Source organism: Portunus trituberculatus, chromosome 31 (assembly GCF_017591435.1).
Source record: "Portunus trituberculatus isolate SZX2019 chromosome 31, ASM1759143v1, whole genome shotgun sequence".
NCBI lineage: Eukaryota > Metazoa > Arthropoda > Malacostraca > Decapoda > Portunidae > Portunus > Portunus trituberculatus.
The window spans coordinates 8,779,146-8,789,572 of record NC_059285.1 but is presented as its reverse complement, the minus strand read 5'-3'; the positions used below and the strand labels follow the sequence as shown (position 1 = coordinate 8,789,572).

Sequence of the window (10,427 nt, the reverse complement as noted above, 5' to 3'; positions counted from 1 at the left end):
CCACAAGCTCATATCAGGTGAGGGACGGTACTCCTACTTTTTGTTCCTTGACGCCCCCAGCCGAGGTCTTTGCTTCCTTATTGTCCTTTGTGGGAGATAAACACTAGGGAAGGTTAGGAGTAATTACCTGCATGGGTCATTCCTGTTTATTGTGTGGGAATCAGAGAAAGTGATAGAGAAAGACAGAATGATTCAGAAAAATATCGACAGACAGACTAAGACTCTTAGACAGATACACAGATTAGAAGAAAAGGCACGTAAAAGGTATCCCTAAATATAAACTGAGTGAGTGAGTGAGTGAGTGAATGAGTGAGTGAGTGACTGAGTGCATGATGAAGATAGGTCAGATAAATGACAAGAGAAGAGTTAAAAAAAGTAACTGATAGAGAGACATAGATGGACAGAGAGACAGACAGACAGGGAGATATACGTTCATATGACGCCATAAAAAAAAAAAAAAAGACCGGCAAACAGAAGGACAGATAGTCAGGCAGAGTCCAATGGATCTGAAAATAGGCATTGCAGTAGAAAACATTAATTATTTAAACTGGAAATGAAACAGATAAATAGATAGGAAGTAAACAAACAATCAAAAACACAAACAGACAGGTAGATAGAAACAAATACTAAAACAAAAAAAGTCCCCATTAGATATATTTCAATACCAACTGCTGAGAGGAAAAAAACAGCTAAAAAAAAAAAAAAAACTAACCGTAAATGCGGATGCTATTGATAAAAAAAAAAAAAAAAACATTATATGCCTGCAATTATTTCTATTCTAATTGGAACGGTCGGTGAATACAGAATGAAGAGAAAAAAAGGCTGAAATACCCGTGATCATTGTAGCTAATTTTCGGGTCATGAATGATAATTTAGAGCAGCATCAACAGCAGCGGCAGTACCACCGTCACCACCACCACCACCACCACCGGCCAACCTGTTCGAGTGAGCGGAAGGATTAATCGAAATCATGCATGAAAATTGGCCACCATCACGAGGCCACAAAAAACGGTGAAAAAGTGATACTCGTGAATCCGATTATCCTCAACCTTTTCCATCATTAGCATGTGAGAGAGAGAGAGAGAGAGAGAGAGAGAGAGAGAGAGAGAGAGAGAGAGAGAGAGAGTTTACGTTTACCGTTTAGAAGAATTAGACTTTCTTGATACACTCTTTTATCTTCCCTATAAAATTTTCACTGGTTTGTCTTCAGTCTGCCCTATTTCCATAGAATAGACACAGAATAGAAACTAGTTCCCCTCCATAATAGTCTTGCTAAATGTCGGAACGATGACCAGGAAGTAATCATGAATAAAAAAGAAAAATATCAGGAAATCTAGATCTGTACACGAAGAAGTCAAATCCATTTATATTTTTTCTTACTTTCTTTATCAGCGCATTTTTCCCTCGCCTTAATAGCCAGTAAACACACGGACAGGAGTTAATGCTTTCTGATTAGCTCTGTAATTGAAAAGAAGACAACCGCGGTAAATAAGTGATGAGGTCAGTTTGACTCCTCCCACTTCGCCCTCCATCTCGTTCGCTGATTGGAGAGAAGCCACCACTCGCTCTCACCCTCTGACCAATGACGCTGCCGCACTTCATTAAGGTCACGATGCCATGGTGCAGCTTGGAGGAGTCTTAGGGAAAAGAAAGGCATAACTGAGGGACCATAAATAAGTGGGAGTACACATCCATCTTACTCCACTGGTTGCTTTTCTTTCCTCCTCGTCGGGAATTCCTCGCAGGCGGTCATGGGTGAACTGAACGCCTCCCGCTGTCTGAAACTCGTGTCAGATCAGGTGAGGGAATATGTTTTTAATCTGTCTTTTCCATCTGCCTTGTTCATTGATTTTGTCCACCTGTCTCGTCCTGTTCCTCCTTGCAGTTCATCAGCGTGGTGCACATCTCTGGTACGCCTGGGAACTACCAGTACAGCGGCCCGCTCGTTACCATCCTGGACATTATTTTGCACCACCTGGGCTTCTGGTGAGTCACTATACTAGATGGACATAATCTATGCATACATTACATGTAAAATATACGTTATCAATAATTTAGCTTTGATATTTTGTATACTCTACTGTATCATAATCACAATGTCTCAAGAGCGCCTTTCCATAATAGAGCCGTCATCTCTGTAACTATATTTGCATTGTTTCCTTAAAAATATATATAAATATGCAATTGGATAATGGGGTTGAATAGTTCTTATATATTCAAATCATATATTTCTAAGTATATATTTGATATTTTTGGTAACAAACTCTCACCACTGTACTTACATTCCTCTTGAAGAAAATACAGGACTGAGATATAATGTTTAACGAGCAGTTTTCCCAATTATTTTTGTAGAAATAACGAAACCTTTCACTGCTATAGGTGCCCGTTGTTACCATTCGTAGTACTGTAATAAATGCATGAGTACACAAAAATAAAAATATATAACGTTAACTTTATCTTTTCTATGTGATTTTTAGAAACTGCAGTATAAAAATAAGTGACCGAATAGCTGTAAGTAATTATGGTAAATTGTCTAGCAGTTAAAGGGAATAGTGTGTCTGTTACTCTGAATGTCGTAAGAGGACTTTCTATCAAGGCTTCTGTTGTTACAGTTACGAGTTTCTCCGGGCCAGTGATCGCTCCTACGGCCTCCTGCGTCCCAACGGGTCGTGGTCCGGCTTGCTGGGGATGGTCCAGAGAAGGGTGTGTGTGTGTGTGTGTGTGTGTGGGTGGCTATCATGTAGCGAATGAAAAAGGAGAAGATAAAATATAGCAAAAAGTACAACCAAAAAATACTGGAAAGAAAAAAGAAATGCAAGAATGAAAAATCATAAAACCACAAGAGAATAAAAGTAAAAGCAAGATGAAGAAGAAAAATCAAACAGCAGATAATGAAGACAGATGCAATAATCACGGAAAGGTATCGATATAAAATTCAGTAAATTTGGAGAAAAATCGTAGTTGAAACCATAACAATATATAACTACATACTCCATCACTAAAATCTGCCAGTAAACTTCATAATAAAACACTCCTTTCCTCTGTCTCTCCCTCTTACGCTTTCTTTTTTCCCTCCCTCTAGATACCACACTCGTCAACCTTCCATCACTTTCCATTAATAAGAGCAACCACACATTAGACAAGGTGAAAATGGTGGTATAATGGCCTTTATTCAACTTACCTCTGCATAACCTCTTCCTGAGTTCCTTCATAGCGATTCGCGACTCGTAAAAGCTTCATTCACCGCCACTACGAAAGATCTCCAGAAAATCAGCCACCACGACTCTAATCTCTCGCCAAGATTCTAATTACTCATCTCTATTCACTCCAATTAGGCATTTCCATTTTCCTCTTGTTTTCCGTCTCACTAAACAGACCCCAACCTCATTCATCCCTCGTTTCCTCTTCTTTTACATGCCTCGCTCTTCCTTTTCCTCCTCCACCTCCACCTCCTCCTCCTCCTCCTCCTCCTCCTCCTCCTCCTCCTCCTCCTCCTCCTCCTCCTCCTCTTCCTCCTCTTCCTCTTCCTCCTCCTCTTCTTCCTCTTCCTTCTCCTCCTCCTCTTCCTAACCCTCTCTGCGCGCTGAGTTGATCATTAATTGGTAGTTCTTAAATACCTTTCCGTGAAATCGATACAAGCAAACCAACGTTATTGAGTCAAGCTCAGAATGGAAGAGAACTATTTAAAGTTGCGTTTTAAAGCTCTCACTTTCTATGTGTGTGTGTGTGTGTGTGTGTGTGTGTGTGTGTGTGTGTGTGTGTGTGCGCGTTTGTGTGTGTGTGTGTGTGTGTGTGTGTGTGTGTGTGTGTGTGTGTGTGTGTGTGTGTGTGTGTGTTTCATTCTTTGAGGAAGAAATAACAAAAAGACAAAACTGATCAGGCACTGTTCCACACTCCTCACTTCTTCCTTTATATCCTCACTAACGCCACTATACTACTCTTCCTTCAGGAGGCTGACTTGACGGGCACAGTCATTGCCATTACGGCGGAGGGTCTGCCTGCCTTTGACTTCAGCGAGCCTGTTCTAATCTCGGAATACAATGTGATAAACGCTCGCCCAGTTGTTACCCCGAACATGGTAGGCTTTATCAGGCCTTACACGCCCATGGTACGTGCTGCTCACACTGAAGCCCTAATACGAAGGTAGTTTTAGGGGGTTTACTTATATGTGCCGATAGTCTCCGGTGTCTCTATTGGGCAGACTTTTTTTTTTATCTGAATGACCTTGATAGTTAGGATTGTGTGCTCCAGGCGTGGGCTTTATTGCTGCTGAGCTCAGTCATCGTCTCGGCTGCCATTCTGCTGGTGCTGAGGAGCCACGTCATCATGCAGACCATGGACCGGCCCGGAAGTCTAAGTTACGAGTAAGTGTGTGTTTGTGCGGAGAGAGATGGAGAGAAAATGGTGAACGTCATGTGTATATTTCTCTTATCTTGGTGAACTAGATCATTTCTACAAAGTCAACCTTAGTCTGTAACTTTCTTTCTTTCTCTCTGCTTTTCTTTCATTTATTTTGTCCATCTATCCATCTATCTATCTATCTACCTATCTTCCTATCTTTTTGCAGAAAAGAAGAGGAAAATAACAACAGCTGGTTGAGGAGCGCTGAGAGATCCTCCCTTTGGACTTGGTCTTCCCTGCTGTCTCATAGTGTGTGTCCTTGATATGCTGATGTTTGTACAATCTATGTAGTCACAAGTCAAGTAGCAGTTAACATATTGCACTTATTCTTCTGTCTTAATGCTTGACTTTCATTTATCTAGAGACTGTATTATGAAAAAAAAACTCAATTGTTTACAAATTGCATATGATCATGGGAAATATTGACAAACCGTGAAGGGGTTAACACAAGTCTTACGTAATATCTGATGCTTGTTAGAGCAGCAGGTGTAACAAAAGTCTTGCAGGTGTGCCGTGGGAGCCTCTGGGGAGTTCGGCGAGGTTGCTGACGGGACTGTGGCTACTGGAGACTTTGATTCTGTCTTCTGTGTACCGCTCTAACCTGAAGGCGATGCTCATTATTCCAAAAGTGCGGCTCCCCTTTGACAATCTAGAGGAACTGGTGGAATCCGGCACCACCCTCGCCATCTCCAAGGACTCCACCCTGCAGACACTCATCATGGTGGGTGAAGGGTGAGGCAGGGGAGGGTGAGTGCACGGAGGGTGAAGTGGGATAAGATTGTGACGGATTTGGTGGTGGTTTAGGATGGTATAGTGAGACTGATAAAGGAAGTGTAATGAAACGATGCATGTAGGTGATTGTTGATGAAAAGTACACACTCACACTATTACTATTACTACTACTTCTACTTCTACTACTACTACTACTACTACTACTACTACTACTACTACTACTACTACTACTATTATACTACTACTTCTACTACTACTATTACCGCTACTGCTACAACAAGTACTACTGCTGCTACAATCACTTCTAATAATACAACTAATCATCACCTCATACAAAGCCACACTCTGCTACCCAGAACGCGGAAAGCAACACGAGCCTTGGCCGCCTGAAGAAGAGTCTACTAATAGTCCATCCTGACCATGCATTTCGCTTCATCGAGGACATCTACAAGGGCAAATGGGCGGGCGGGGCTTTCACCACCTCCCTGAAGGCTGCCTTTCACCTGGACTTTTCAGTGGTCAGTGTCAAGTGTCATCCATGATATCAAAAGTAGCCCCGTATATGAGTTTTCTTCAGTGTGTAATTCACCACGGTCGTCTACTGGTCACCTAGCCAGCCTTCCTCTTTACGGAAAGAGGTCAGACCGATCTCTGGTACAGGAATGAGACCACACCACATACCACACACTGAGACGGCGAGGCCACAACCCCTCGAATTACATCTCGTACCTACTTGTTGCTAGGTGAACAAAGACTACACATTAAGACGCTCGTTCATTTCGACCATTTGCCTCGCCGTGCCCAGGACTCGAACCCGGGCCTTTTCGATTGTGATCCGAGTGTGCTAACCACTACACTACGCAGTGTGTGTGTGTGTGTGTGTGTGTGTGTGTGTGTGTGTGTGTGTGTGTGTGTGTGTGATTCACCACGGTCGTCTGCTAGTCACCCAGCCAGCCTTTCCCATTGAAGCGAGCTCAGAGCTCATAAACCGATCTTCGGGTAGGACAGAGACCACAACCACAACGTGTGTGTGTGTGTTAATAAATGCTAAAAAAATATATAGAATAAAATGAATAGATAGATAAGTGAAAAAATAAATAAGATCAATTAGATTTATTTTCTCCGCTGTCTCAGATGGGGAAGTGTCGCGGCTACATGATGTCTAGAGGATTCTTCGGCCCTGCCAGTCTGAGTCTTGCCTTCGCCAAGAGGTCGCCTCTCATTGGTAAAGTGAACAAAGAGTAAGTGTTCCATGAGCTTTAAGGTTCAAACACATGGTTCCAGAGAGGAGGGTTGGGTTCCAGGATTCAGGAGAGGATTTTTCCAGAGAACAATGAAAAGTGTGAAGGTTTTGATAATTGATTGGTTGATTGGTTGGTATATTTTAGGTTGTGCAAAAATTATCAAGATTGACAAAAATAATCAAAGCATAATAAAGAAAATGATGAAAATATACACAACAAATAAACATAAGCAAAAATTAAACACAAATGGGACCCTTAACATAAGCACTGACTTTGTTCAAATACACTTTCGAAAACAAAAACAAAATCGGTTCTTTTCCTTTCCACGCAGCATCATCACCCTGCGCGAGGCGGGCATCCTGGATCACTTGTTCTCCCAGGCTTCTTTCAACGCCACCGAATGTCTGAAGCCCGTCACCACCAAGCTCACCACGACCAAGGAAAGGCCACTCGAACTCCTGGACTTTTATGGGGTGTTCTCTCTCTACATGGCCGGTGAGACGTTCATTCCATCTATACAGTCTGTCATTGGCTCGTATTGTTTTTAAGCACTTTCCTCTCTCATAAAGACAATTTATCATATGTTAGGAATAATTAGTCTGGTTCTCATTTATATCTTTCCCTCTTGATGGCGTAAAATCATTGTAAATTTTTATAATCATGCAAATATTCGTGGAAATTTCAGTAGTAGAAGGAACATCCCGAAAATTTTAAGAATGCGTGCCATAATACTGTTAGTGTCACAGTCACCTGAACGTACCATTTCGAAAACGTAGAATCTATTTTACTGCCAGAAATTCGAAAGGAATTCTAATCTTTTGATTCTTTTAAATAATGAAAACGGATATAGGATGTGAGGATATGTTAGCAATATGATATAAGCCTTAAAATTTTCATCCTTAAATCATACTTTAAGTCGGAAGAAATGTTAGAAAATGCAAATGAAAACTGAATACCTTGCTATAGCCACGACCCTGAATTAAAAGAGAATTCAGGAACAATTGATAACTCGCATCTCTTTCTTAAAAAAAATGCAGTAAGTTCATAGACAAAAAGAAATTTTGCTACGTACTATCAAAAGATAATAAGAAGGAGAATAACCACAAGGAAACACAAGGAGAGAGCATTACTGCTTCTCGGCAAACGCGAGTCAAGGAGGCGGTAAGAGGCAAACACGAGTAGGCTGAGGGAGTGGTGGTTGCAGCCACGTAAAATTAGGGAAAGGAAACAACGAAAAAATGTGTTATTTTGAATTCTTTAATGTAAAATGGCTCATCATAGATATGGATGATAAAAATAGAACTGTGCATTATTAGGATTATGATATCAATTGATTACAGTTGATGGGAATGCAATCGTTTATAGTTTACTGTATAATCGTAAAATTCTGAATATAAAACTTTGTGCCATTGTTTATATATGTCGTAACATTCTGGTGTGTGTGCGTGCATGTCTGCGTACGTAAGTGTGTGTGTGTGTGTGTGTGTGTGTGTGTGTGTGTGTGTGTGTGTGTGTGTGTGTGTGTGTTTGAGAGAGTGTTCCTCCGTGTATACCTGTAGGCATCCTTGTGGCCTTGCTGATGTTCCTACTGGAGGTGGCCTGTGGCCTTAAAAAGAAGACAGGCACGCGGCGGGCTGGAGTCGCCAGGCAGTGACGCACCGGCTGACGTGTGCAGTGCGAGGGAGGGACTGGTGCCGTGAAGCATGTCCCTAAATCACTGACCTTCATCTTGTGGATCTTAATTGACCTGCGTCATAATTGTGTTGATATTAGTCTGTCGAATTTAGAGATAATTACCTAATTTAAATGATGGTCGGCAGTTAGTCAAATTATCTAGATTGATAAGGATGAACCAATTGAGTGTAATCTGTCTGAGGAGCGTAAAAAGAGCATTTACAATATATCTTTCAAGCAAAGTAAAAAAAGTCTTTGAGATTATTCCTTCAGTGGAACCATGCGTGCTTTGGGGTCCGAGAGGTCTCTAAGCGCAAGGGTTCGAATCCTGTCCACGGTTCGGGTGTAGACTGGGCTTCCTCACTCGGGGCAACGGTTTCTAACGGTTGGGCTTTGAAATAGGAGGTATCCCCAAAAATACCCCCTTTAGCCCATAAATTCCCGTGAAAAGCCCACATGGTATATAAAAAAAAGTGAAGCTTCAAGTGATTCATTAAAAAATTGAAAAGCTTCTCTTTTTATAGTGTACATTTATAATTTTGTTATATCGATCATCTTACTCTTATTACCGCCTTTACCTCAGTTGTGCAAAGAAATAATCGAAAACATAAGGAACAACGAAAGAATCAACAATCTTGTCAGCAAAGATAACATAAACCAGCAGTATTCACAAGATTGTTAACAGCCACACTGATCACATTGCTCGTGGGAAATAACTAACTTAATTCCGCATAGAACTATTACTTTCTGACAGATAATCTTATCTGATTAATCGATAAACCTTTGATGCCGATAAGTAACAACAACAACTGACGAGACTCAATTGGTAGGTAAGTATGTTCTTTCCTTTGTGTATAAAAAAAAAGATATAAAGATAAAGGGGTAAGAGATAAAGGGTTGACGGTAAGTTTAAGTAATCTTATCTGGTAACTGTGAGGCAGCATCGCGCGGCAAGCGAGAGAACAAAGCATCATATCATATCAATCATAATATTATCGTGCCCCTAGTCTGTTTACCACCACCACCGCTGTCGCCTCTATCGCCCGCCGCCTCCGCACTCTGCAGTCTCCAGTGCGCCGCAACCAGCCAAGCCACACGCCAGAAACATGGCAGGTAAGGTCTTTCCTCACTTTAACTATTGTCTCTTCAGGCTCAATAAAACATTCTAATGGAAGATGGAGTATACGTGATCAAAAAATACCTGTGACAGCAAAACGAGTGGTTGAACATTGTGTTGTGAAATTATTTGCTGTTTTGTTTTTTGTTCAGTTAAATCATACAGAATACCTATAACAACAAAATTTATATCATCACTTGAAGTCAAAAACTTAAGAGATGACAAATGAATGGACTCATGTAGGAGGGTGTAGATATAGAATGACGAGCAATAGCGAGGAAGGTCAAGACCAAGGGAAATAGGGAGTGAGAGACCAATGTGTGCCTATCTTCCTCGGTCACGACGGAGACTCATCCTGAAAACACCAGGTAATCACGTCATATAATTGAATGGTTGCGATTTGCTTCGTTATACAAATCATCGGAGTTTGGGACTTTGCCGAGTTGACTCAGTTTGATCAAACCTGAATTGCATATTAGATGAATGTATTCATGTTGGGCTTCAGGAAAACACGGGCTACTGATGGCGTGTGTTTCATCTTTCGTCCTGAAGAGAGTTCTAACATTTTCTGTTCCTTATCACTAACGCGTCTATTTCATTAGGTAAAAACGAGTTTTGTTCTATACATATGTGTATATCTATTGATTTTTTTTTCCGAAATCACTGATTTTGCAAAGTTTCAGGTCACTCAGCAAATACATCTCAACACTGGTAAGTTTGCAAGATCAACACGAATAACCGCTTAATCTGTAAAAAAAAAAAAAAAGAAAAAGAAAAAGAAAAAGAAAAACGATAATCCCACGGAAACATAAAACATGTTAAATGGACTGTATTGTTTGATATTGTTACACCACTCATTACAGAACATTATGCAACTAGAATGCAAAAAAAAAAAAAAAAAAAAGAAAGATGTCTCAATGTATTACTGCTCATCGGTATTCATCATTCAACAGAGCTTTCAGAGTTCACGTATGACCCAAAGACCTTTTCTGTCACGCCAGCGATGAAGGAGGCTTTCAAGACCAACGGCTACGTCATTATCAGGTGAGCCACATGGCACGCCATTATAGTGCTTGGAACACTGTGGGGGGCAGAGATAGCAGATCACTTAACTAGAAGGTTCACAGTTGCTGTGGGTGTTACGTATTGCCACCAATATACCACCACAGCATATCTTTTGAAACCAAAATATACCAGGAATAATTCTATTACAAATTTAAAAACTGAATTTTAAAAACAAAAGCGAAACACAGAGTTAC

General features: G+C 40.9%; 2 protein-coding genes across 2 annotated transcripts in view; both read left to right on the top strand.

Moving 5' to 3' along the window:
• The first annotated feature begins 1,531 nt into the window (after positions 1 to 1,531).
• Positions 1,532 to 8,286, top strand: LOC123511558 (probable glutamate receptor). Its single transcript, XM_045267564.1, has 11 exons — positions 1,532 to 1,799; positions 1,886 to 1,986; positions 2,613 to 2,703; positions 3,950 to 4,108; positions 4,252 to 4,364; positions 4,568 to 4,650; positions 4,908 to 5,122; positions 5,490 to 5,651; positions 6,268 to 6,374; positions 6,709 to 6,872; positions 7,937 to 8,286. Exons 1-11 carry the CDS (start codon positions 1,752 to 1,754, stop codon positions 8,029 to 8,031), a joined length of 1,338 nt encoding a protein of 445 aa, XP_045123499.1. The 5' UTR covers positions 1,532 to 1,751; the 3' UTR covers positions 8,032 to 8,286.
• Positions 8,287 to 8,730: 444 nt separating this feature from the next.
• Positions 8,731 to 10,427, top strand: part of LOC123511541 (phytanoyl-CoA dioxygenase 1-like) — an 8,076-nt gene continuing 6,379 nt past the window's right edge. The window contains exons 1-3 of the mRNA XM_045267538.1: positions 8,731 to 8,881; positions 9,059 to 9,164; positions 10,122 to 10,212. Coding sequence (XP_045123473.1) covers positions 9,158 to 9,164; positions 10,122 to 10,212 — 98 coding nt within the window. The 5' untranslated portion in view covers positions 8,731 to 8,881; positions 9,059 to 9,157. The remainder of the gene's footprint in view (positions 8,882 to 9,058; positions 9,165 to 10,121; positions 10,213 to 10,427) is intronic.

What these genes read in the sequence shown, in the direction of transcription:
- LOC123511558 (XM_045267564.1), top strand. Translation starts at nt 1,752, where the DNA reads ATGGGTGAACTGAACGCCTCCCGCTGTCTGAAACTCGTGTCAGATCAG. An exon ending in TTGCACCACCTGGGCTTCTG is followed by an intron (nt 1,987 to 2,612) that starts GTGAGTCACTAT and finishes CTGTTGTTACAG; the next exon opens with TTACGAGTTTCTCCGGGCCA. An exon ending in CCCTGCAGACACTCATCATG is followed by an intron (nt 5,123 to 5,489) that starts GTGGGTGAAGGG and finishes TCTGCTACCCAG; the next exon opens with AACGCGGAAAGCAACACGAG.